General features: G+C 39.0%; 1 protein-coding gene across 1 annotated transcript in view; it reads left to right on the plus strand.

The window, feature by feature from the left end:
• The window catches only part of GADL1 (glutamate decarboxylase like 1), a gene marked incomplete at its 5' end in the record, with an annotated part of 152,348 nt that overhangs the window by 13,109 nt on the left and 114,942 nt on the right, over positions 1-24,297 (plus strand). Inside the window, 7 exons of the mRNA XM_084247508.1 lie at positions 5,877-6,049; positions 10,208-10,334; positions 12,616-12,706; positions 15,786-15,892; positions 16,633-16,748; positions 22,470-22,549; positions 22,670-22,724. Coding sequence (XP_084103634.1) covers positions 5,877-6,049; positions 10,208-10,334; positions 12,616-12,706; positions 15,786-15,892; positions 16,633-16,748; positions 22,470-22,549; positions 22,670-22,724 — 749 coding nt within the window. The remainder of the gene's footprint in view (positions 1-5,876; positions 6,050-10,207; positions 10,335-12,615; positions 12,707-15,785; positions 15,893-16,632; positions 16,749-22,469; positions 22,550-22,669; positions 22,725-24,297) is intronic.

Below are 24,297 nucleotides of genomic sequence, written 5' to 3' on the forward strand. Positions count from 1 at the left end.
TACAAAATGATTTTTTTCCTATTTTATTCTGTCAACTTTCATCCAAAGATCATTTTAGAGCATAGACTTATTAGAGGTTAAAAAAAAAAAAAACAAAAAACAAAACCCTAAGATCCTATCCTTAGCCATTTGTAGAGTTCATTACAAAAACAAGGGATTCCTTGCTTCAAGATTGCAGATACACCGTGGTAAAGAAAAGATCAAAATAAGTACAAATCTGCCATCTTATCTATTAGCTCCCTGATGTCTTCCCTTTCCCGAACCTGGATTATTGCTATCCTATCTTCCTATCTTCAAATCTCGATTTCTGATCTGAAGTCTATACCAGAACCTACTTCATGTTTTTAAAATACTCTTCTTATCCCCTCAGCCGTTATCAGTGGCTTCGTATTGCCTACCAAGTAATACCTGAATTTCTCAGTCTCTCTTCAGGTCTCTGTGAGATCTGTCCCCATGTCACCTTCTCAACCATCACTTCTGCCATTTTATAGATACTGTTCCTTGAACAAAAGAACATGCTAGAAACCTCCTGGACACAGACACACACATATATATTTCTGCTTAGTTCATGTTGCCTTTTGGACATGAATGTCCTTGACATGACCTTTGTTTCTACCCTATCATTACTAATTCCTATTAACCAGTAAAAACTCTTGCTTCTCCAACACCACTCCAGCACACATTTACCTAACTTTAGCCCTTGTCCAGTGTTCTCCATATCATGATAGTGTTTCATCATTTCCGCAGAGAATCAGATCTCATACTCAAGAGTCAACCTAGATTCTTTTGTTCCAATTCAGCAGCAGGTCCTCTTGACTTTATGATCATATTGTCTCCCATAGTGCAGCTCTTTATTGTGTCTCTCTCCTATCTTCTTGATCAAATTATCTACTGCCCGGACTTCTACAGTAGCCTCTTAAGTAATCTGATTTCCATGTCTCCCCCGACAGGTCATCCTCTGTATGGTACCCGAGTTATAAATGTAGACCAGGTCATGGGACTCCTCTGTTTAAAACCCTTAAGTGACTGCCTGCTGTTTTCAGAATAAAATACCTGATCTGACTTATCCCCTGTTTGTTTTTACAAAACTCACTTTATCTTTTGCTCCCTCTTGTCCTCAAAATTGGATCACTGATTTCTTTCTCTTCCTTTAAGAGAAGGCTATCCTGTTCCTTCTTCCTAGACTCTTCTCTTTCCACATCTTTGAGCATGTGATTCCTTTTCGTATTTCATGTCTCAATTCAAATGTCTCTTCTTTGGAAATCATCTCCCCTGGCCAGATCCAGCTCTAAAATAGCAATTTGTCCTTCTTCTCTCAAGTCATTTAGGTAATTTCCTTTAGAGCCTTTATTAAAACCTGCAATTACTTTCATTATTTTTCTGTCTTTTTTATGAACCACAATCTCCTATTTACCCTAAATAAATGTAAATTTGTCCTTTTTCTTCATTATTCAGCCTCCAATGCCTCAGACAATGTTCTGAGCATGACAGATATTAAATAAATGTTTGCTTAATGGCTAATTTTTTTGCTTCTCACAGGCTGCAGTCCTTCTCTGGAATTTCAGTGTGTGTTGGTTTTCAAGTATAATAACTTACATCGTCTGGGTGAGATGCCAGATATTCATGAACATATTTAATTTTCGTTATTGGATTTTGAGAACATCATCTGTGTGCCTGATTCATCTTCGAGTCTCCCAAAGTGACTACCCCAATGTCTTGCACATAGTAAATATTCAATAATATTTCATGATGGCATAAACAAAAACTTATCAGCTCACTGTGGATTTCAGCTGAGGAGAGTTTAACCCCAAAGTGAGACTAAATAAGTCTCCATTCCCTCTCTCCCCCTTCCTTTTGTTTCTCTTCCCTTCCCCTTTCCTGTTCTTTCTTTGTCTTGGGTGTCTATCTTTCACTGATTAAAATTACAGGTTAGTTTGCCATTTACTCTTTTGACTTCATATTTGTGGGCTTTGCTGTGAAAATTATTCAGTCTCTAAACAGGCTCTATAATTCCACCAAATCACACAGCTAGCTTCAGAACCCAAACCCCTGTGTTTGCTGCTATTACCTAGAACGTGGTCACTGCCTTGCATTTTTGTTATTTCTTAGTATGTGTTTATTTCCCATATTCTTATTTTGTGTAGGTTGTCTAGAGCTACCCTCTCATCAGCATTTTGCTTCTAAGACACCAGAAATGTATTAAAACGGGTGTAAAATTCACAGGGGATGTAGACAGTGTCCTCTTTTCCCAGGTCTTGCTTATCAAGACTATCTTATACTGGTGAACTGGGCTCTCCAGGTCCTCACATTCATTGTTTGTAAAGAAAGGGAAAACTGATTTCTGTATGTCTTTGAACAACAGTTGAGCTTATGTAGAGTTCTGAAAGGTATGGCATTGAAGACTTGGTAGAAATTCAGATAGTTTAGGGATTGACTGACTTTCACATTTGAAAGTGTGGTTCCTGGAATGAGACTTGATGGACTGAATTTCTGACGTTAAATGACAGAGAGAGAGAGAGAGAGAAATTGCGTAGAAAGAGAATGACAGCATTAAAAAGAATAGAGAAGAGAAGAATTTAGGGTCCTCTCATCCTTTAATAATCCAGAGACTATTAAGTCAGCTTTGCCTGCTTGATCCTGCTGTAGATTTCTTTCAGTTCCCACTGTTTCTTCTTTAGACCTTGAATTGTGTTCTGTGTCTACCCCACCCCTAGCCAATGTTGTCTTCTGTTTGATTAGGTCCAGTAACCTGCATTGACTTCTCAGAAGGGGAATAGTATGGAAGGAACCAGGGATGACTTCTTTAATAGTCAGGAAATGTTTATGAAACTCCTACAAACTTCCAGGTACTTTCTGCATGTGACAGAAGTCTGAGTGAAATCAACAGAGATAAGCTCATGCTCTCAGAGATATTGGAGAGACAGATATTTACACAAATAAATGAATATGTATAGATTGTGTATCTCAGCGATCACCACTCTTGAGTCAAATAAAACAGAGAAAGAGAGTGGGGGATAGAAGTGGTTGAATTTTTAAGTAGGTAGCCAAGGAAGGCATTGCTGAGGAATTGATGATTAAGGAAAGAGTTGAAGAACAGTGAAGAGGTCAAAGTGCAGGCAACTTGATGAGCTTGGAGGAAATAACAAGAGATAAGGTTAGAGGTCCAAGAGGTAATGGGGAAAGCAGCTATTTTGGAAACTTAAAAGTCTTTATAAGGACTTGGCTTTTAGATTGATGAGATGTGGATTCACTCAATGGTTTGAATAGAGGAGTCATGGTGTCACTTGATTTATCTTTTCAAAGAAACATAGAAGCATTCACGGAAAGGTTGGAGGATGGGGTTAGTAGGGAAATTATTGTAGTAATCTAAGTAGTAGATGGTAGAAATTCAAGTATTTGAAGGGGAAAGTGATGAAAAGCAGCTAGATTCTGGATTTATTCTTCACGAAGATTCTTCCAGTTGAGACTTCATTATTAACCTCTATAAATTCTAGCAGTTAGATGGGAAGTCCTAGGTGTCATGACTAGAAGATCACAGCTTGACCTACTGTACAGTCTCCAGGATTTTTGCCAACTGGGCAAATACAAGAGGAGGAAAAAGCACATTATCACATCTGGCAATAGAAATGAAAGGCATCTATCAATAAAAGTAATAATTTATACCCAAATCTTTATAGTTTTTAATAGTATTTCTTCTTCCTAGATAATTGTGTGAATTGTGGGGGATTTCTTTAATTGATTGCTGTGAAGAAAGAGAAAGATTCTAATTCACTTTCACTGCTATTCTGGGTGCAAGTGGGTGTTTGACATTTTTTAGTGTGCATGTGATGGGTGTGAGTGTGTGTGTGTGTGTGTGTGTGTGTGTGTGTGGAGAGAGAGAGAGAGACTCTGAGAGGACTACAGAGTTGCTATTAGTATTCACTGGGCAATAAAAACCTAAAATCCTACTAATGAGTTTAAAAAAACTTAACTTTTTCTGAGTGCTTAATAATAGCACTTCCTACTGACATAACCAGGGTTCCCTGAATAATTGTCCTCTTTTTCAATTTATTTTTAGGACCAAAAAAATTGGGGGGAGGAAAGTGCCTTTAGGTATGGAGCATTTCCATCTAAAAGCTCAATTCCAAGCCTTCAACATTTGTCCCTAAACCTTATTAAATACATCCTTCCAAGTGAACGTGAAAGATAGTACTAAAATTCATTGTTGGAATACTGGTTGGTTTACTTTTCAGTATGAGGAAAAAAGATTGCTCCTTTGCTATAGATTCCACCTTTCCAAAGTTAGGGGATGTCTCCCTCCCCTTTTTAGATTTATTTTATCTATACAAGAGCTGGGGTACAGGCAAGAGGCATCAGAGGGTGAGAGGATTCACCAGAGACAGAGTGGGGAACAGAACAGGCAGATTGACTGAAACATACTGCTGAGGGGAGCAGTGGCCGAGACAGGAGAGGTCTGCCATGCCACGTGAGTATCTCCCTGGCCGGGAATCGAACCTGTGCTGCAGAGGCTGCGGTCAGCTTCATAGAGCAGCGCTCAACCCACTGTGCCACTGGCGAGGCCCTCCCCCCCTTTTTAAACTGTCTTGACAGAAACTATTTGAGTTTGCCAGTTAGAGAACTAAAACCACATATTTTTACCAAAACATTGAACTGTGAGAAGGCAAACTCTAGGGCATGATAAAGGTTAATACAGTTAACACCCTCAATAAGTCTAAAAAATATTTGAAATACATTTTTTTAAAGATTATTTATTTATTTATACAAGCACTGGGTACATTCAGAAGCATGGGAGGGTGAGAGAATTCACCAGAGCCAGAGCAGGGAGCAGAGCAGACAGACTGACCAAGTACACTGCTGAGGGGATCGGCAGGCAGCAGGAGAGGTCTGTGCTGCATGTGGGACCCTCGTCCAGTGGCCAGGTATCGAACCGGTGCTGCAGAGGCTGCGGGCAGCTTTGCAACCCAGCGCTCAACCGCTGCGCCACCGGGGAGACCCTGAAATACATCAACCTATTTAAAGCAGATTTTACAAATGAGGCACAGTGCCTCATTTACTGTAAATTTCCACTGCTATATGAGTATCTTTGATATAAAAACAAGAAAGATACTGATTCGAAAATGAGAGTACAGTTGAATCAAACCTTGTGGCAGATATTGGTTGAATATCTGGATTAAGTTGCCAGGATTATTTTTGTGGAGGGCTATTTTGGATAGGCAGTAACCTTTGTTCCCAGAGACAGATTTTCATATTGACTTTTAACTTCTGGCCACTGACCAGCAGTTGTACATTCTAGAAAATGTCCTGTCCCTTCTTTCTGCCTCTGCCTAAATGGCAAATTTGAGATGTGTAAAGGCATTAAATGTGGCTTTTCACAAGCCACCTTGCTACCCTCTTTCTTTCACTCTCCTATCAATAAGAAATGTCTGAGAAGAGTTAAGGATAGTCTCTCACTGATAAAGCAGTAGCTAGAATATAGAAGGTCTTTGAAGCATAGGCTTAAAATGTAAAATTAAGACGAGTGACACATTAGAATTGCTCTTTCTTAGTAATAAAAGGGAAACTATGGTAATCTCCACAAGTTACACAACAGTGTGTGTGTTTAAGAAACAGATATGGGCTTATGTTTACAAAGATCTTTTTTGTACATGTGCTTGGAAGGTAAGAGCAAGTAAATGGGTTGAATTCGTCCACACTCCCTGATGCTAATCATGATGCTGTAGGAATGAAAGCCATTGGTCCTTGTCAGGAATGACATCTTCCATGCCCCAAATGTATTAAAAAATAGTATGCCATCTAATCTGGGGTAATGATCGTTACTGTGTGGGGGTGTGCAATCTATTTAGATTACCTCTCACACACAATCTCTATGCTTCCAGGAGATACCTATCAGGAAGAGATGTTTCCAACTAAGAAGAGCAGTGTTCTCGTGGATGGGATTGTGCTGAATGGCCCCACGACAGATGTAAAAGCAGGAGAAAAATTTGTTGAAGAGGCCTGCAGATTAATAATGAAGGAGGTGGTTTTGAAGGCTACCGATGTTAATGAGAAGGTAAAAAAAAAAAAGCCTGTAAGAAATCCCTGGGATAGAAAAGATGTTTTCCAAATCTGGGGTGGCTCTATGCTTTCTTTCCTCTATACTTTTACTTCAACCTGAGGCCAAAGTACCAAAGTCTGCACCCACCTCCCACCCCTGCCCAGTATTTGTTTTCCTTCAAGAGTTGATTCTTTACTTTGCCAGTCATCACTGGTAGGCCGATTGGCTGAGACCCCACATATCCACAGATAAGGCTGTGAAACATATGAAGGAAGTGTTCTGCCCTAGATAATAATGTAGATTATACATTACCTGGTGATCTGAAGAGACAGCCTTTAAAAGACACTTGGCTCCCTATTTTCTTGTATACATTCATTATGTCGCTAGTAAAAAATTAAGCAGAAGGTAGAAGAGTTTGTGAAAAGTGTTAAAATTGATCTGAGGATGGGAGCTTGTTCAAGCTTAGAGAAGACATTTAGAGTTGTTAAGTATGACTTTGACTAGTACCAGTTACTGGTCGTAGGTCTCAAATTCAGATTCAAATTGATATTGCAACTACTACTGATCATTTACGGTTCAGCATACTTACCATTCTGGGCTAAGGACTCCTTTGCTTATGTTTGTGTATCTAATCCTTACAAAAACCTTAAAGGCAGGCACTTCATTTTTAAAGTTCAGGGGAAAAATGAAGCACAAATTGGTCAGATACTTTGCCCAAGATCCCGTGCAATTAAGTATCAGAGCTGCACTAAAATCCGAGTAGTTTTGCTTCAGAGTCTGTGTTTTTAACTACTCTTCCAAATGTCTCTTGAAATGACCAATCACCCTTTATTACATTCATCACCTTTGATAGTGGAATAGGTTTATCAAAAAATGAATGCATAGTAGATATTTTTATTCCAATTCTGATAGATATAAATGTCACTTAAAATGATTCTTAATGTGAAGTGGTATTATTGTGAATTTTTGATCAAATGCCTTTGGGAAAACTAGTAGAAAAATAGATTAAAATGACCTGTGAACTTGGAATAGTTATGTTTAAGGCAAAGTCACTGATGACATTTCCTGATCATATATTAATAATTGCATATATTCTCATCTTATCTGTACTTGAGAAATATTTTGGACCTGCTTTACTTTGGAACACACTGATCCTCTGGTAAGATTTTTTAATTGTCCTTTATTCCATCATTAAATATTAAGGGAGTTTTAGCTACTAGAAGGCATTGTATTTGACACTGGGGTATATAAAGAAAAATAAGACTCAGCTTAGAACAGAATTTATAATTTAATTGGAAGAATGAGTTCTTTTTGGAAAAGAGAACAGGGGTTCCAGTAAGGATGTGATAAATAAGTGTGGTGTGATCAGGGCAGAATTCAGAGACTTCGTGGAGGAGGGGACACTGAGTTTTGATATGAAATTATAAAGAAAAAGTAACATTTTGCTAGGCAGAGAAAAGTTGGCCAGTATGTTGAAGAAATCAGAAAGGTAAATAATGGAAAGACAGTTGCAAAAAGACTCAATGTATTTAACATAGTAGGGTGGCCTTTTTCTTTTTCTAGAAAGAAGGGCACATATAGGAAATCAACGAGCGATAAAATGACAAGGAGGGTGCTTGGAGACCTAAGTTATCAATTAAGGAATCCCAAATTCTTTACAATTTATAGACATGCAGGCATATGAAGTTTGAATCTATGTTGGGTTGGCTATGCCACTAATTTAGACAGATTTGTCAGAGAACCAATAGGGCACCATTAAAAGCTGACCTGTGTGTCCATCCTAATAACACATAGTAAAATGATTCCTTCTAGTACTCTCTCTGGTAGGTACTCTCAGCCACTAAAATTTTTTGGGTTGTATTTTTTTATAAGTCATTGATTTTTTAAATTATCAAATAAAGAACTATTTGCTTATTATACATTTTAAATACACAGTGACAAGGATGTATAGAGGGAAGAAAAACAGTATGAGACAATTCTTACTAAAAATTCCCCTTTTATTCTGTGGCTGAGTGCTAAACAGATTTTGAGAAAAAATGAACAACAACAACAAAAATAACAACCCCTCCCCAAGACTTTGGGAATTGAAAAAATATCCTTACTTTATCCTAAAGTGTACTTCAGTGGTAATGGGTATGAGGAATCAAGGAGGTCAACATCATACAGATGCTTAAACAAATTCAGTTGTATTTTACATTCAGCAAAATTTACTTCTTTTGGTGTGCAGTTCTTTGAGTTTTGAAAAGTCATGTAGCCCTCACCTTAACCAAGATATAGGACAGAGATATTTAACAGTCTATCACCCCTGCCCCCAATTTCTCTGTACCTCTCTGTAGTCAACTTATCTCCTTGCCTCTAGAATCTAGAAGCCTCTGATCTGTTCTGTCCTGGTAGATTTGACTTTTTCAGGATGTCAGATGGATGGAATCATTTCACAAGTAATCTTTTGAGTCATGCTATTTTCCCTCAACAAACACATTTGAAATCCATCCATGTTGTTCCATGTATCAGTAGCCATTCTTTTTGATTGCCTCAACTCCTTTTGATTTACCTCTGCCTATTATGGTTTAACACCAGAGTTTATTTCATGCCTCTTGCACCACTTGGTATTTCCTCTGGCTTCTCCCAAACCCCCACCTCCTAATCTCCTCACCCCTTCTGATGACTACCCTGTCTCTCTCCTCCCCTCCACAGCCAAACTTCTAAAAGATTGCAACACTTGCTGCCTCCCTCCATTTCCTCACCTCCTACATCCTCACTTCATGGCAATCTGGCCTCCACTCCCACCTCTGTAAGTTCAGTTGCTCTTGCCAAGAACACCTCCTTGTTGATGAATCCCAGTCTTTATCTAATTTGGCTTGTTAGCAGGATTTGATAGCAATGACCACTCTCTTCTTTTTAAAACATGATTTCTTTGTTTTAGTAGCACTGAACTCTTCTCATATTCTCCCTGCCTGGTGCTTGTCCTCTATCTCACAACAAATTCCTTCCCTTCGCCCATTTCTTAAGTCTTGTGTTGCCCAGGTAAGAAGCTGCATTCTCTGCTCTTAGTTGTAGGTTCTTTCTGAGCCATGTCATCCCTGTTGTGTTACTGTGACAGAATAAATGTCCTCAAAACTCACTATCCCCACCCTGCCTACAGCCATATTCTCCTCCCTATCATCACTATCAACCCAAGGGTGCAACGTCAGGATTTTCTTGGATTCATCTCTCCCTCTTACCCTTAACGTGCTGTTGAGTTCCAAGTTCTGTTGATCCTATATTTTAAATATCTCCAGATACATTTTACTCCCAAACCTTCTACCCTCATCCAGACTATCACCTTCTCTTGCCCGACTTACAATAATCTCTTATTTCCAATTTCAATGGGAATCTCCAGATAGCAACAAAAGCTATTGTCCCAAACACAAATATGATCATATCATTTCCTTGTCTAAAACATTTTAATGGCTTTCTTAGAGCCAAGTTCAGACTCTGTAATGTGTCACTTAAGGCCTATCATGAGCTGAGCCTGTGCCTCTTAATTTGTTCATTACACCTTCATTGAACATCTCTTAGTAGCAGATTCTATGTTCCTTACTTGGGACCTATCAGCTAACAGAATGATGTCTCAGATTTCATGGAGATCATAATACATAAATTTCATAGTAGGTTGGGGAATGATAAGTGCTATTAGAAAAAGGTAGAGTGAAGAAAGCCAGAGGGAAGTGATAGAGATGGTAGATGTGCAGCTTGTGATTTTATATAAGGGAGTCAAGATTGATGTCACTGAAAGGATGTCATTAAGAAAGTGAATTTTGAAAGATGTGAGAAAGTTCATTATAAAGATACTTAGGGGAGCGCATCCTAGGCAGAGGGCATGGCCTGTGCAAAGGCCCTAAGGTGGGAACATGCCTGGTGCATTTAGGGAACAACCTAAAGGAGCAGGAAATTCAAGACATATTGATTCTACATTTTAAATATCTCACATCTAAGATGGAACCCCTCCTTTGTGCCAAGAACATCTTTATTACTGTCATAGTTCTTTTCACTCTGAACAGTGGATATAAGTTTAATGCTCTGTCTCTCTGCTTATCTAGAAGTTTCAAAAGGGCAGGGTCCATATTTCTAACACCCTCTTAATACCTTGTTGGAGAGGATGCTTGATGAATTGTGCTGTTGGTGAATCTTCAGGTTTGTGAATGGCAACCTCCTGAACAACTGAAGAAGCTGCTTGATCTGGAGATGAGAGATGCTGGAGAACCACACCACAGACTGCTGGAGCTCTGCAAGGATGTCATACGCTACAGCGTCAAAACAAGTGAGCTTGATCTGTGCCTCTAATGTGTCCTTCCTTTTTCTTAAGCACATATTGACTTCATGGTGAAGCTGAGTATGAGAATGTGTATGGGAAGCATAGCAGTTCTGATGGTTTACAATATCAGACAGGACAATACAATATCTGGCCATATGACAGATTTGTTGTCAAGTCCAAAGATCAGTTGGTAGAAAGACAGTTGTAGGTGGTCATGTGTAAATACTAGCCTCTCCTGGGCAATCCATCCTTCACTGCTAATCAAGATCATCTATTGTAACTGTAATTTATCATTTCTTGTAGATCCAAACACATGATATTTTGATGAGTGAATTTGATTATAGATATCTTGATATCTTTATAGAATTAAATGTTTTTATTATAGAATTAAGGAACTTTAAGTCTTGTTGGCTCAGACCACACACACACACACACACACACACACACACACACACATATGCTTAGGAGCCTGCCTTTACTACAAACAGGAATAAATTTATTTGAAGGTGAATGATCAACTTTTGGCATTTGTTAAACTACCAAATTATTCCATCAAATTTGATAGGATCATAAATTAAGGTCCTTTAAGAAAGTAGCAGAGAAAGGGGTACACAGTAAGATTTTGCTGTGGTAATTTCAGAATAATGGTTAACCACTATGATCTTTAGTGTAAACAGTAACATGACATCAGTCTTATACTGAAGTACTATTCCAACTATTAATATCCTTCATAACCAGTGAACAACTTTCAAAAGCAGGAGAGTAACTTTCAAAATGTATTTCTCAATGTGATGTAAAGGTAATCTGGTGCTTAAGACTATATAGGCATTGTGCTTTGTGAGTTTTGACACTGAACTAAATTTAGTGCAAAGAACATAATACAATCCTGGGTAAAAAATAATTGGTTTATATCCCCTTGGGAAAGTCTGGGTATGTATCAAAAACCCCGTTAGCATATCAAAAGCAGAGATACATATCTTATTATTATAGTGCATGTCAGAAGTGTAACATGACATTTAATGCAGTAGATTTTTCAGTTTACTGGATATTTTCCATAATGTTACCATGGAAATCAATCATAAATTAGCATGGAACTAAAAAAAAATCTTATTAAAATGACTTGTAGCAATGTCTGATTTCCTTTGCCAGATTAGAGGAAGTTTTCCATGTATTATTTGAAAAGACATTTTCTTTTGAGACTTTTTTTTTAATTCAAACCCTAGTGTAAAAAGGAAAAAAATAAAAAAAAACTAAAACGGAATGTAAGTTGTAATGAGAGGTCACCGACTAGAATGGTTCCCTAATACTCAAATTTAGAAATAGACCTTCTGCCACTTTGTTCTTTGTCATGCTGGGCTTCCTGTGACTGAGAATGTCAAGCCAGTTAGCCTGGTGTATGGTGTGAATATTCTCACTGTATAAAGACAAGAACCTTTATAAGACCTTTCATAAGAGGGCGAAAAATAGACAGTTGGAACTAAAGTTGTTTGAGTCTTCACGACAACTGCCTTTGAAGTAAGTTGAATCAGAAAGTTTATGCAAGTGACATGATGAGTCACCTCTTACTCCATCTACATAATGTCAATCGTTTTATGGAAAATGGTCCAATCTGAAAAATGCCAGTAGCCTGAAGTGAACCCTGTTGATGAGTGAGATGTGTTTACAGTTGGTGAAGTTGCTGTGGAAATTTTCAGAAGATGATGGTAGTTGGTGTTGATTCTTGGGCAAACAATGTTCAAATCATCCATGTCTCAGAGGTTCTCATTGGATCTGGGTTATAGGAAAAAGGAGCAGGTAAATCAGAGTTCTTGAAAGAGTGCTCAGGTTTTGCTTGGAAATACTATTTAGTGGAAAGAGCTCTGAGATGGGCCTTCAATATTTGTTCTGCTGTACATGACTGGATTTTGATGCTTAAAAAAAATGCTGAGGTTAATTCACATTTAGTGGAGTGGACAACTCTTAAGTGTTAAGTTTGATGAATTTGTACATATCTGTATGAAAGTAACCATAACCTAGATGGAGGTTTACCTCATTCCTAGTACTCCAGAAGCTCCTTTAAGTTCTTTCCCAATCAATATCTCCCTAATACAGGTACCCAGAATTTAACATCTATCTCCACACATCAGCTCTGCCTAATAATTGAATATCATATAAGTGGAATCATGAAATATACTCTTGTGGCTGGCTGTTTCTGTTGTCTGAAAGACTCATTTGTATAATTGCTTTATCAATCTGTTTTCCCCCTTGCTTATTGCTGTGTAGATGAATGCTGTGTTTAAACTTACAGATCACCCAAGATTTTTCAACCAGTTATATGCTGGACTTGATTATTATTCCTTGGTGGCCCGATTTATGACAGAGGCATTAAACCCAAGTGTGTAAGTACCATTCTACTGGAATTTTTCTCTGTACATGGGTTAGAACTGTTTTTTAAGTTGATATAATTATATTAACTATTTTTTTAATGATTTCATTTGTACACTGTCATCATAAATAATGAAATAGTCTTATTTAACAGCCGTATTCAAATAACTGTTTGATTTGATAGTGGTACTGTGAGATGAATCGGGTGGTCATTGTTATTGCCACTTCACAAATGAGAAAATTAATAAGCACCTTTCATTCATTCCTACATGAAAAGTCATATTGAAGTAGTGCTAAGTTTTCAAGCGTAAGCATTTGCATTTGTAGTGTCTTCAAGATATCCACGACTATATATAAACTAAGTTGAAACATATGTGGGTCTGGAATTCCAATATATATATGGAAAGCATAAATTTAGGAGTTATTCATGAATTGGTGGTAATTAAAATAATGGGCATGGAGGAGATGACTTAAGTTAGTGATTCTCAACCTTGACTGCTTATTAGAATCAAGTTTGGAACCTTGAAAAAAGTATACCAAGACCTAGGTCTCACTCCAGAACAGTTCAGTCTGAATTTCTGGGGTGTGTCCCAGGTACTGATGTATTTTCAAAGTTTATCAAGTGATTTTAATGAACAGGATACAGGGATCCTTCATTTTTTGAAAGTGTATGTTATGCCACTTCACTGTTACAAAAGACCTACATCCATTATCTGTTTTCCTAACCAAAAAAAAAAAAAAAAAAAAAATATCCAAGGGAATTTCCACTTTCATGACAAAAGGCAAAACCCAAAAATAGCGGGAAGCATTTGTTTTGCAGCAGCCATTCTCCAGGTAAGAATGACTTACCAAACAAGAGAATGGCTTGCCAAGCTCCCTCCCCAGGAATTACTTTATACAAGCTGTGTATTTTTCAGATTATTCCTTCTTTGACTATAGGTTGGTGTTATTTTAGGTTTTATGTGCTATTTGTTATGATTGGGTAGGTTATTTGGGGAATCTTAGAAAGCTCATTTTTTTTCATATAAATGAATGGTAATTTCATCTTAACTTTACACCATTGCAAGCTATAAAAAGGTTTCATAGAAATGTTCTACTTTTAGATAGTGAAGGAAACCTGAATTTTGAATAAAAACAAAACAGGAAATAGCTTATAAAATGAAGCGAGACTAGAGCTTATGAGTGGACCTTAAAGACATGTATGTTTAATGGCTAAGAGGAAGCAGATTGAGTATAATGGAGAAACAGAAGAAAGAGATGATCAAGTGGGAAGTCATAGAAGCCATGAGTAGAGTCTATCCATTGTTACATGTTGTTGAATGTTTAATTTAGACAAAGACTAACAAATGTCCTCTGGAATCACAACATGAATCACTGGAGATTTCAAGGAGAATTTTTGGTGCATGAGTGTGAGGTGATGCCAGGTTGCAATGGGTAGAGGAGTTAAGTGGTAGGTAAATTAGAGATGATGGCAAAATTATACAATTTTTATGAGACTTTCCTTGAATTTTCCTTGGGTTTTCTCACCTTTCATCTGAATTCTTCTAGCTGAAATATTTTAAAGTTTTTACACTTATTAAATTCCTGCAAAACTGAATAATTATTAAAAATGTGTCCAAGCCACAAGAACATTTTACATTGCCTCCTCCTCCCAGGCCTGTTCACAGATTTACAAGTGAACTAGTTTCCAAAGACAGATTTAAAGTTAATTTTTTAAAAGAAAGTGATTTTTTTTCAATTATATTTATATATGCACATATAATTTTCTCATACTTTGGGTGTGGGTAAACTGGTTGCAAAACACGGCTGAAGACAGAGCCTATCTTGTTTGTAAAACAACACTTTTATAGAATGCTTGGCACATGGGGAAGGGACACATAGTAGGTGTTTTTTTTTTTTGACCCCTTCCCAAAGAATTTCCTTGCAGGTAAAATAATTATATTAAATTCAGTGACTTTAATCTGAGTTTGTGTGCTTAGCTTTATATTTAGAGAATATATTTATTCAGACCTAATTTAATGTAATTATCTAATTATTAGAGAAGGCGAATATAGATATTTAGTCTCTCTCCAGTTACCTGGAGAGAGAAGAGATTCAAACTTTACGAAACAAGGCTTGGTAACTGTCACGAGTTGGTTCGCAGGAAGCTGCTCTTGATGGAGTTAGTGAGCAAGATGTTTATGAAAGAATATCCTCGGGATCAACACGGGTGATGGGAGGGTAGGGAAATAGAAGTGACAGAGCTAGAAGTCAAGCTACCATGCAGCCTTCATGAGGTCATTGTTGATCTCATGAAGACCCAGGGTTGACCCATGGAGATCTCTGAAACTACAGTGGTCCGGCAGAGTAGTTCTGAATTGGGTCCAGAGAGTTATACCAGTCATCAGCAGGAAGCCACCATAGGGAAGGGTGTGATGTGGGTGGTATGTACGTACTGTTGTGTGTCCCTGCAACTCAGTGAGTCCCTGCACACTTGCAGTGCTCTCTAACATGGTGCTCTAGCCTAGGGCACCATCTCCTTCACTGATCTGGGATGTGGTTGGCGCTGTGCAGTGATATCTTCACATAAGAGCTATCCCAAGAGGGCTCCCTGATTGTATAAACACAGGACTATGGTGGGGAAGCCTTAGTTCAGGGGGGATAGTCTCCATGTAGACTATCAAGACCTGACTGTTAAGGAACTCACAGTAGTGACTTAATAAATTCTGGTTATCATGATGATGGCTTTTCTTCAACCTGCATGCAAAGCAGTGTGCAAAGGATCCAAAGAGTAAAATGTCCACAGCTCATGGCTAATACAAAAATCCAGATAGACTGCCTTTATCGCTCCCAATGGAATTGAAGGTGCCCTCAAAATAATGCTGCAGAAGTAGCCTGCATGTGCTTACAGCTACCACCTATGGACATTTTTAAGCCATGACTTGCACTATCACTGAATATCTATTTCTCTATTTCCAATGGACACATTTCCAAAGACTCTAGCTACACTCCAGTAGCCATTTGGTTTAGTGAAACTCTGTGTGCATTTCTTGTGTCACCAAAGGGATGGTTGACTCTAGTCATAGAAGTGAAGTGTTTTTTATATCTATCTAGTTATACGTATGAGGTGTCCCCAGTGTTTCTGTTAGTGGAAGAAGCGGTTCTGAAGAAAATGATTGAATTTATTGGCTGGAAAGAAGGGGATGGAATATTTAACCCAGGTAAGTACAATTAGTTATTGCCATCCCCCTTTTATTACAAGCACCAAAAAATTTATTCTTGTCTTACATGAGGAAGAACCCTTTGCAGATTTACGCATTATAAAATGTCGAGTATTATAAATGCTACTTGGTGAGAATCTAGCTTGTGCCTGCCTCCAGAGTGATAATATTTTGCATAAATGCGAAGTAAATGTTCAACCAATGAGATAGCTACACTTTAAGATTTATATCTAATGTAAAGGAATTTATCTGCTGTTGGGCATCTGTTAAAACGACACTAAATTTTTCAAGTTCTTAAATCAATTTTACTTGAGAAGACTAAATCACATTTTGTTTATCCTACAGTCCTTTTTTTACAGCCAGGGATGAGCATGTATTGTCATTTTATTGATCAGATGACAGACAAAAAGGAATGTTCGTAACTTTGAAGACTTGGTACTGACCCTAGTCCCGAGCTCATAAATTGAAATTTTGAGTTTGGAAAAACTATGGAATGAGATAATAGACCAAAACGTCTCTCTTTGCTGAGACTGGAAATTGCTAGAAAAGGAGATTAGGAAGTATACAAGTAAGCATTCAGAGTGTTGGTGGGCAGGGGTGAGGCGTGGTGTTCAGGGAAATTTCTCAGAATTTGTGGTTAGACAGAGCAGCCCAGCCATGCCCACTTTCTGCTGCAGGTGGCACTTAGGGAACTGTGACTTCATGCTACAAACCTGCTGTGTCAATTTTGTTTTTTGCAGGTGGTTCGGTATCCAACATGTATGCCATGAATTTAGCTAGATATAAATATTGTCCTGATATCAAGGAAAAGGGCCTGTCTGGGTTGCCAAGATTAATCCTTTTCACATCTGCAGAGGTAAAATATTATTTTTGATATTTGCTATGGATTTTCTGGGACTGCATTCTTAAGAAGCCTTGTTTGCTTGGGCACGGCTGATGTGCTTCTGTCCTATCTGTGTGGGACTAATATGACTAAGTATAACATTTTATTTCATTCCAAAGGAAATTTTGGCAGGTTTGATACTGTCACCCCTCTGCACCCAATTTTGTAGGGCACTTTTATTTAAAAGGTATAACCTATAACATTTTCTTTGAGAAAAGAGAACATTTTATTTTAAAGTGCTATCTTTCTGTGAATCTCTTCTTTGAGTGCCTTGTTATTAGAACTTGGATGGACCTCGGCTGTGTCTTCTGTCCACATTTCCTTGTGAAACGGTTTGCTTTGAATGGTTGACACAACTTTTCAAGAGGAAAGGACAATGTTTAGTCATAGTGAACACACACACACACACACTCACTCACACAATTGCTTGTTGCCACAATCCCCATCTCAGTTTACTAACTACTAAAGTGGGAGGTCTTACTGAGGATATGTGTGTCAGTTTTGAGTTAGGCTGCCTGGATTCAGTTCCTGTCTCTACTACTTACTATCTGAGCAACCTCAAGTAAGTTGATTAACTTTGCTTTGCCTCAGTTTCGTAATTTGTAAGAATGATTTGTAAAATTCTATCAGTTAGCTCTTGACTCCATTATATTATCCCAGAACCCAGTGGCATGGAACTATAAACATACTATTGCTTGCAAGTCTTGGGCTAGCAGAGCAATTCTGCACCTGTGGACTCCCACAGGTCTCTAGGGGTTGGCTGGCAGTGGTTGATCTAGCAAGTGCTCTCTGCTCCACACACCTCTCATCCTCCAGGAGGCCAATCCAGGTGGTTCTCATGACAATGATACAGATCAAAAAGCACATCAGGCCTCTTGAGTGCTAGGCACAGAATAGTGCATTGACATTTCTATCTCATTTCCTTGGCAAAGACTTGGCTTTAAGAACCCAGATTCAAGAAATGGAAAAATAGCCTCTACCTCTTAAGGTAACTCTCTTTGAAGTCATCTGGCAAAGGACGTGGATTCAAGGAGCAGCAAAAGTTCTCCAATGTTGAAGAATTTGAGGCCATTAGAGCAATCCAGCAGGCACATGAGCCTAGTTACCATTTGGTGGTTATTCCACCCATCCAACTTTGCTTTGTAGTTTGCAAAAATTGGATGAGTTAATGCAGGTAAAGTGGCATCTGGCATATAATAGATAAAAATGTCAGATACTATTGTTCAAAGGAGAATGTTTAAACCATAGTAATGTAGATAGGTGACGGATGGTGTAAGTTAAGTGCAGTATGGTCTGGACATGATTCTCTGTTTCTTCTCTTCAATTTCTGTGTGATACCAGTGGGTGCCTCTCTTTAGTCAACCCCTGCTTCTTCCCCAGGTCCCTGGCAGGAAGAGTTTAGCTTCTGTACCTTCTGTCATTATCCTTGATCTCCCATCAACCACAGGAGCCCCTTATTTCCAGCTGAGTTTTTCTGTATTTGTTATTTTCTTTCAAGAGGAAAAGTTACTTTATTACTGCGAAAGGACAGATTGTACTAAGAGATCAACAATGGTGGAAAACCTGGCCACTCCCATGTTTTCCTCCTGACCTTTGTTCTGTTGTATTCAGCACTGAATGCAAAGTGGGTGTCAGTGATGGGAGGGGGAAGGAGGAATCATCAAATCTGAGATTTTAAACTCAGCTACTCCGGCCCTTCTTTGTGAGTCATTCTTTCTTAGTGAGAAAAGAATGTTTGGGAATGTTGACTTCTGGGAAAAATATTTCGTTGCTTGGGATTATTAAGGAATTAGTGTCTGGGTCCCAACCCTGGTTATTTCTGTTTCAGGAGCACTAGTGTATCAGAAATGTGAAGTCCCTTCCACATTTGAGTTGCTAGTTCCATGCAGAGGAAGCTGATTAAATAGGGCCCCTGCTATCAGTTCAGTGCTTTTACTTTTTGCCTTTTTTTTTGTTCTTCATTTGGTTTAAAAATGGCTAGAATGGCTAGAATCTTTTTCTGGATAATTGCCCTGAAGGGGAGAAGAAATACTATGGAAGCCTAGAATAATGGTAATGCCTGGGAAATATCAGAAACACAGGTGTGTTATTGGCAAATGGAGAGTGAAAAGAAATTAAAACCTCACGTGGTTGTGAAAACAGAAATAACTATTTTTTTTATCTCCATGGAAATATATCGCAAAAGGAGACAGAATATATGAGTTGCCTAACATACCAGCAGAAGACGCAGCCAGAAAAAAAATGCATGAGGCGTGTGTCTTAGTTTGGTCAGGCTGCTGTAACAAACACCAGAGGCTGGATGGCTTAGACAATAGACATGAATTTGTCATATTCTGGAGGCTGAGAAGTCCAAGATCAAGGTTCTGGCAGATGTGGTGTCTGGTGAGAGTCTACTTTGAAATCACTGTGTGCTCACGTGGCCTTTCCCCTGTTGTTGCTTGTAGAATCAATAAGATCTGTCTTTCTCTCCTTCTAAGGCACTAATTTCATGAGGGTTTTCTGCCTTGATGGTCTAATCCTCATACTCGCACATTAGGAATAACAGATTAAGTATGAATTTTGAGGAAACATTGTTTCAGTCCATAACAATGTGGAGTCCACAAAAATATTCCACAAATTCAGACCCGCTACAGCCTTGAAAATATGTTTTCACCCCACCCTTCCAGCTTCTCTTCGTAGTTTCTTCTCTTGTCCTGCTCTGCCAAAGAGGCAGGCCATAGCATTTGCATTATTTGAATATTTTGGTGACCACCTTCACTGCTTAATACAATGAATCCATCCACCATTTAGTTGAAGAAAAACAGAATTGGAGAAGTCTGTTTCCTAAATGGTCTGCAATTCTCTGTTAAACTTTTTACCATATCTCCTTTATTTTCCTTCTTTGGCCCATGAAGGGCTCCTACATTATTATCCTATATTGTTTGATTATGTGATCTTGCTTTTCCTGTTTTGATGCTGCCCTAGATAAGCAAGGGTGATTTGACTCCACCACTACCTTGCAGCATTGAATTCAGACTAAATATAGCTACCACCCAAGATGTTTCTACACTCTTCAGATTTTGATTGTAAATCAGATGTTAATGGAGACCTGGCAGTTAATAGCAGAGACCCTTGTACTATCAACATATCCAGGTAGCCTCTCTATTGCTAAGTTAGAACAAAAGAGAAGGGCGCTTTTGGAGAAAAGTAATCAGAGTAATACATCTGTGGGTTGATTAGTGCTTAGATATAAACTCCTTGGGTTTATAGAAATCCTTGGTTTGTAAAGTGCTGAATAATCCAAGCCATGCTGGAAATCAATATGAAGCAAGGGATTATTGTCTGCCATTGTAAAGTAAGAGAAGAAAAGAAACTCACACCTCAAAGACCAGGATGGGATGTTCTCCTTGCTTCTAGTAGCAGATGGAGGCTGTGTGAGGTGTGCTGGGTAAGTGTCTCAGGCTCATGCTTCCTTAAATGGTGCACCTGAGGTACCTCACTGACCTCACCCAACTTGTCACCCTACCATCTGCGCAAGCTCACCTGAGTTCAGATATTACTGGCAATATTATCGCTATTATGGCCAAGCAGGTACTTCTAATGCTGTTTTAGTGAGCATTGGGCAGGTAACCTGTATTCCAGTTCTCTCTGTCCTGATGCATAACATTCACAAACCTTGCTCTTCTCACCGCCGGAGCTAACTGGAGCATCACAATAGCCCACGCTAGGAGTCCAGTTGTCCAGAACCACATCCACGTGGAGGGAAGGGCAGGGGTTTGTTGAGAAACTCAAGGTCACAGAAAAAAATAACCTTGCAACAGCCAGAAAAGAAAACTTCAGCACAGCCAGACTTTCATGTAGACACTGCTGTTTTATCTTGACAGAAATGGCCCCACTGAGATCTTTGCGTATTCTGTAGGCAGATGAAGCCCGGGGGGAGGTTGGATCTTAGAAGGACTTCTCTTTTGCCAAGGATGGGAGCAGCACCGTTTGTTTCTAAATGCAGCTATTACTTCTGAACTCCAGCCTTCTAGGTTTTTCCATTCCTTGAAACTGCCTGGCATGTCTGAAGTGTTGCCCTCTTTCTTTCCCCTTGCAGGGTGCCTTCTTGCTCTGATGCTTTCAGATGTTTAGACTTCAGTTTTGCAGAGTTCTTTTCTGTCCCTACCCATTTAAGGTTGACATTGGGCTAGACTTTGCCCGGAGGTACCCAAGATAGCGCTGCTGCTGAAACTGTTCTTATTCTGACCAGTTTCATATTCACTCGATCCATTTGTTGGTGGCTGTTTACTCTCTCAGGGCACAGCAGTCTGATTTCCCTTCGAGGCAGATGTCAGAGAGGTGGGTTAGTATTTATTTCTATGAAATCAATAGCCTTTTGGTTGCCAGAACTGAAATCTCTGGTGAGAAATAATTCACCCTAGCTACGTCACCTTAGCTGTGGTGGGCTGATGTAGCTAGTAGAGAATTAATTACATTTTCCTGTACATGATTCCTCTTCAATATGCATCTGCTCTTGTAACAACCTGAAATGAATGCCTCCTACAGGCATTTTGGGCTTGTCCTATTTGATATTTGCAAATAAATTATTTAGTACAGTTTCATTTTTCCTGATGGTGTTACTTTTGCATTTATTTTTTTCTTAGTTAAAAAAGGAGCTCCCAATAAAACTCTTGTGACAAAAGAAGAAAAAAATGACCACATTTGAGGGAATATATCAAGTTAAGTGTGAAGGCATGACTACTCTTTTAATGTATTCGTACCTACAAATTAAATTACTAAGGTTTTTTGGTACAATAATGTCCTTTAGCACCTTCATTTTCTGGCATGAAAAAGAATTAATTGACCACCTGTCCACACGAATCTATAAAGAGCACTGTCTCTGGTGTTTGAATGCTAATTGTCTCACAGGCTCTAGGGAGTGTGGGAGAAAAGGCCCAATGAACTAAGGCACATACTACTGTTTACCAACAAGAAATACACTAGGGTTACTTATTAGCCAGCGCTGCAAAAAGTGGTGTCTATACATTATTATTGCTTTCGTTATTTTCATTTTAGTCACTTTGCTGTGTGTCTAATTTGACTCATACATTCAATATTAATCAAGATCAGTCAAGTGTATGATCAACATTTATGACCCATTATTTGCTTTTGAAAATCATTAAATTCTTCTGGGGTCTGTGATTGCAATCTTTGAGAGTCTGCTCAGTCCTTAGGGGGTTTTGAGTCAGCAGTGGACTAGATTCTGTTTCCATAAATATTGAGTCATCTTAGTAGCATCAAGAGAAACTTTTCTCAGTGTTATGGAAAATAGCCTCCAGTGACCAAGTTTGCTCCATATGCCAGGCTCTTGCTCAGCCCTTTACATATATTAACACATTTAATTCTATGAGAAGCAAATGGAGTAGATGCTGGCATGCCCACTTTATAGATTAGCAAATTGAGGCTTGGAGAACATATATTATTTGTTCAACATCCCCTAGCAGTAGCTAGAAGAACTGGGAATTAAATTCTGGTTTCTGTGACTACAAAGGCAATTCTCTCAACCACAATCCTAAGATTGAATTACTATTTTCTTTTCCTTTTTTTTTTTTCTTTTTTTCTTTTGCAATAGTGTTCCAAAGATCGGGCTCAGCCCATATGACTTACATAGGAAGCAAAACTTTTTCCATGCTCTGCACTCATGTCTCTTTTCTCCCACCCCTGTTCACATAGTGTCATTACTCTATGAAGAAGGCAGCCTCCTTTCTTGGTATTGGGACTGAGAATATTTGCTTTGTGGAAACAGATGGAAGGTAATGAGGACAGGATCCGGAAGCCTGGTGGGTGGAGGGGGAAATTCACTCTTTAAAAAGCAGTACTAATGTCTGTTCACTACTAAACATAACTGAATGTCTCCAATCTATGTCTCTTAGGGGTAAAATGATACCTGAGGAACTAGACAAGCAAGTCTCGCAAGCTAGAAAAGAGGTAAGAGGGGAGAGAAAAATAAGAGGGAGAAAACACATATGCATGTGTGTGGGTAGGAGAGGGAGAATGCCAGGGAGGGAATGCCAGCAGCCAGACCTATGTGTGGGAGAGAGGAGAGAGCATGGTGAAATTAAAATAGAGAAACTCATTTACAGATGTTCCATTTCCAGGTGCTTGGCTCTCCATGTTCTGTGGAGTTTCGTGGATATTCTCATTCCCAGGTGGCCGGAACCTATTAAAACACTGACATCACCAGATTCAGGAGTCTTGCCTAGAATTAACCTTAAAAGATGAACCCCGCCTCTCCAGCAGGGCCCCAGCTTCCACTCTCCTACATAACTCCTGACTGAGAATTCTGCAGGCCAAACCGGTTGTGGGTTGCATTCAGAATGATTCCTGATTTCTTCATCAACCCATCTTTCCAGGTTGCTTCCACCCAATACCTGTCCATGACCGTCACCCCATTTTGGGGCTGGGTCTAGCACGTAAGGTCTGGCAAGATGCCGTCTCTTCCTTAGCTGCCAGAATGTGTTCAAGCTGACATGTCCGTTGCTGAGGAAGGCCAGGCCTGGCTCTGGCCATCTGCTGTACTCCAGCCAAGGCTGACTTGACTCCTGCTCTTCAAGCATGGTGCTATCTTGGTGTCAGTCTCTTGCTTCTTGGACGAAAAGCCTTCTGGATGAGGTGGACCTCTCCTCTGTTCCCTCCCCACCCTCCACAGCCCCCCACTGCTCAAGGAACGTGAGACCATTCTCCCATAACTTTCCAATAGAGAGCAGCGAAGTTACATGGCTGCTGGAAAGTGCAAGGCCCAGCCTCTGAGCTGGGATGGAAGGCTATCGCTCCTCCTAGGGACTGTACACTCTAAGGAAGATGGAAATGAAAGTCTCTTTCATTTTCTAGGTTTTAATCTTACTTTTCAGTTATTTTCTCTTTACATTTTTTCATTGAAAGAATCTCCTTATCCCAGGGTCAGTTAGATTACTGTATTTGGTTTGACGTTTTATGCTTTAAAAATTCTGCCTTTGTTGCAGATGTATTAGCTTCAGGTGTGTGTCCTTCATTTTTTTTTTTTTTAAATTCCACTGAGAAGTGGATTGATAGTTGTCTGGTGGTACAGATGGTCAGAATTCTTTGACTTTGGGGTAAAATCTACATTACAACCCATTTGTTCTGCCATGAACCACAGATAATGCCTTCTGCCTTTATCTTTTTTATGTAGTTTATCAGTTTTACCTTTTTCTTCAGACTTTCCTACCAAAAGGAATGTTCTTTGTCATTGACACTGGTTGGTAAGGAATAATGGATGTTTTTTATATGTTTCATATGATTCTTTCTTCTTCCCCCTTCCTTCTCTCTCTCTCTCTCTCTCCATCCTTCCCTACCTTTCTCCTTCCTTCTTGAATTTTAAACTATTCATTTCCAATGCATGCCAAACTAATGAGTCTCCATATACCCACCATGCAGCCTCAACAATCATTAGCTTATGTTCTGCTTTTTCAGCTATCCCCTCCCCCACCACTCCATTTGTTTGAAGCAAAACCCACACACCATAACATTCATCTATAAATAC

The sequence above is a fragment of the Talpa europaea genome (assembly GCF_964194135.1).
Source record: "Talpa europaea genome assembly, chromosome: 11".
Taxonomy (NCBI): domain Eukaryota; kingdom Metazoa; phylum Chordata; class Mammalia; order Eulipotyphla; family Talpidae; genus Talpa; species Talpa europaea.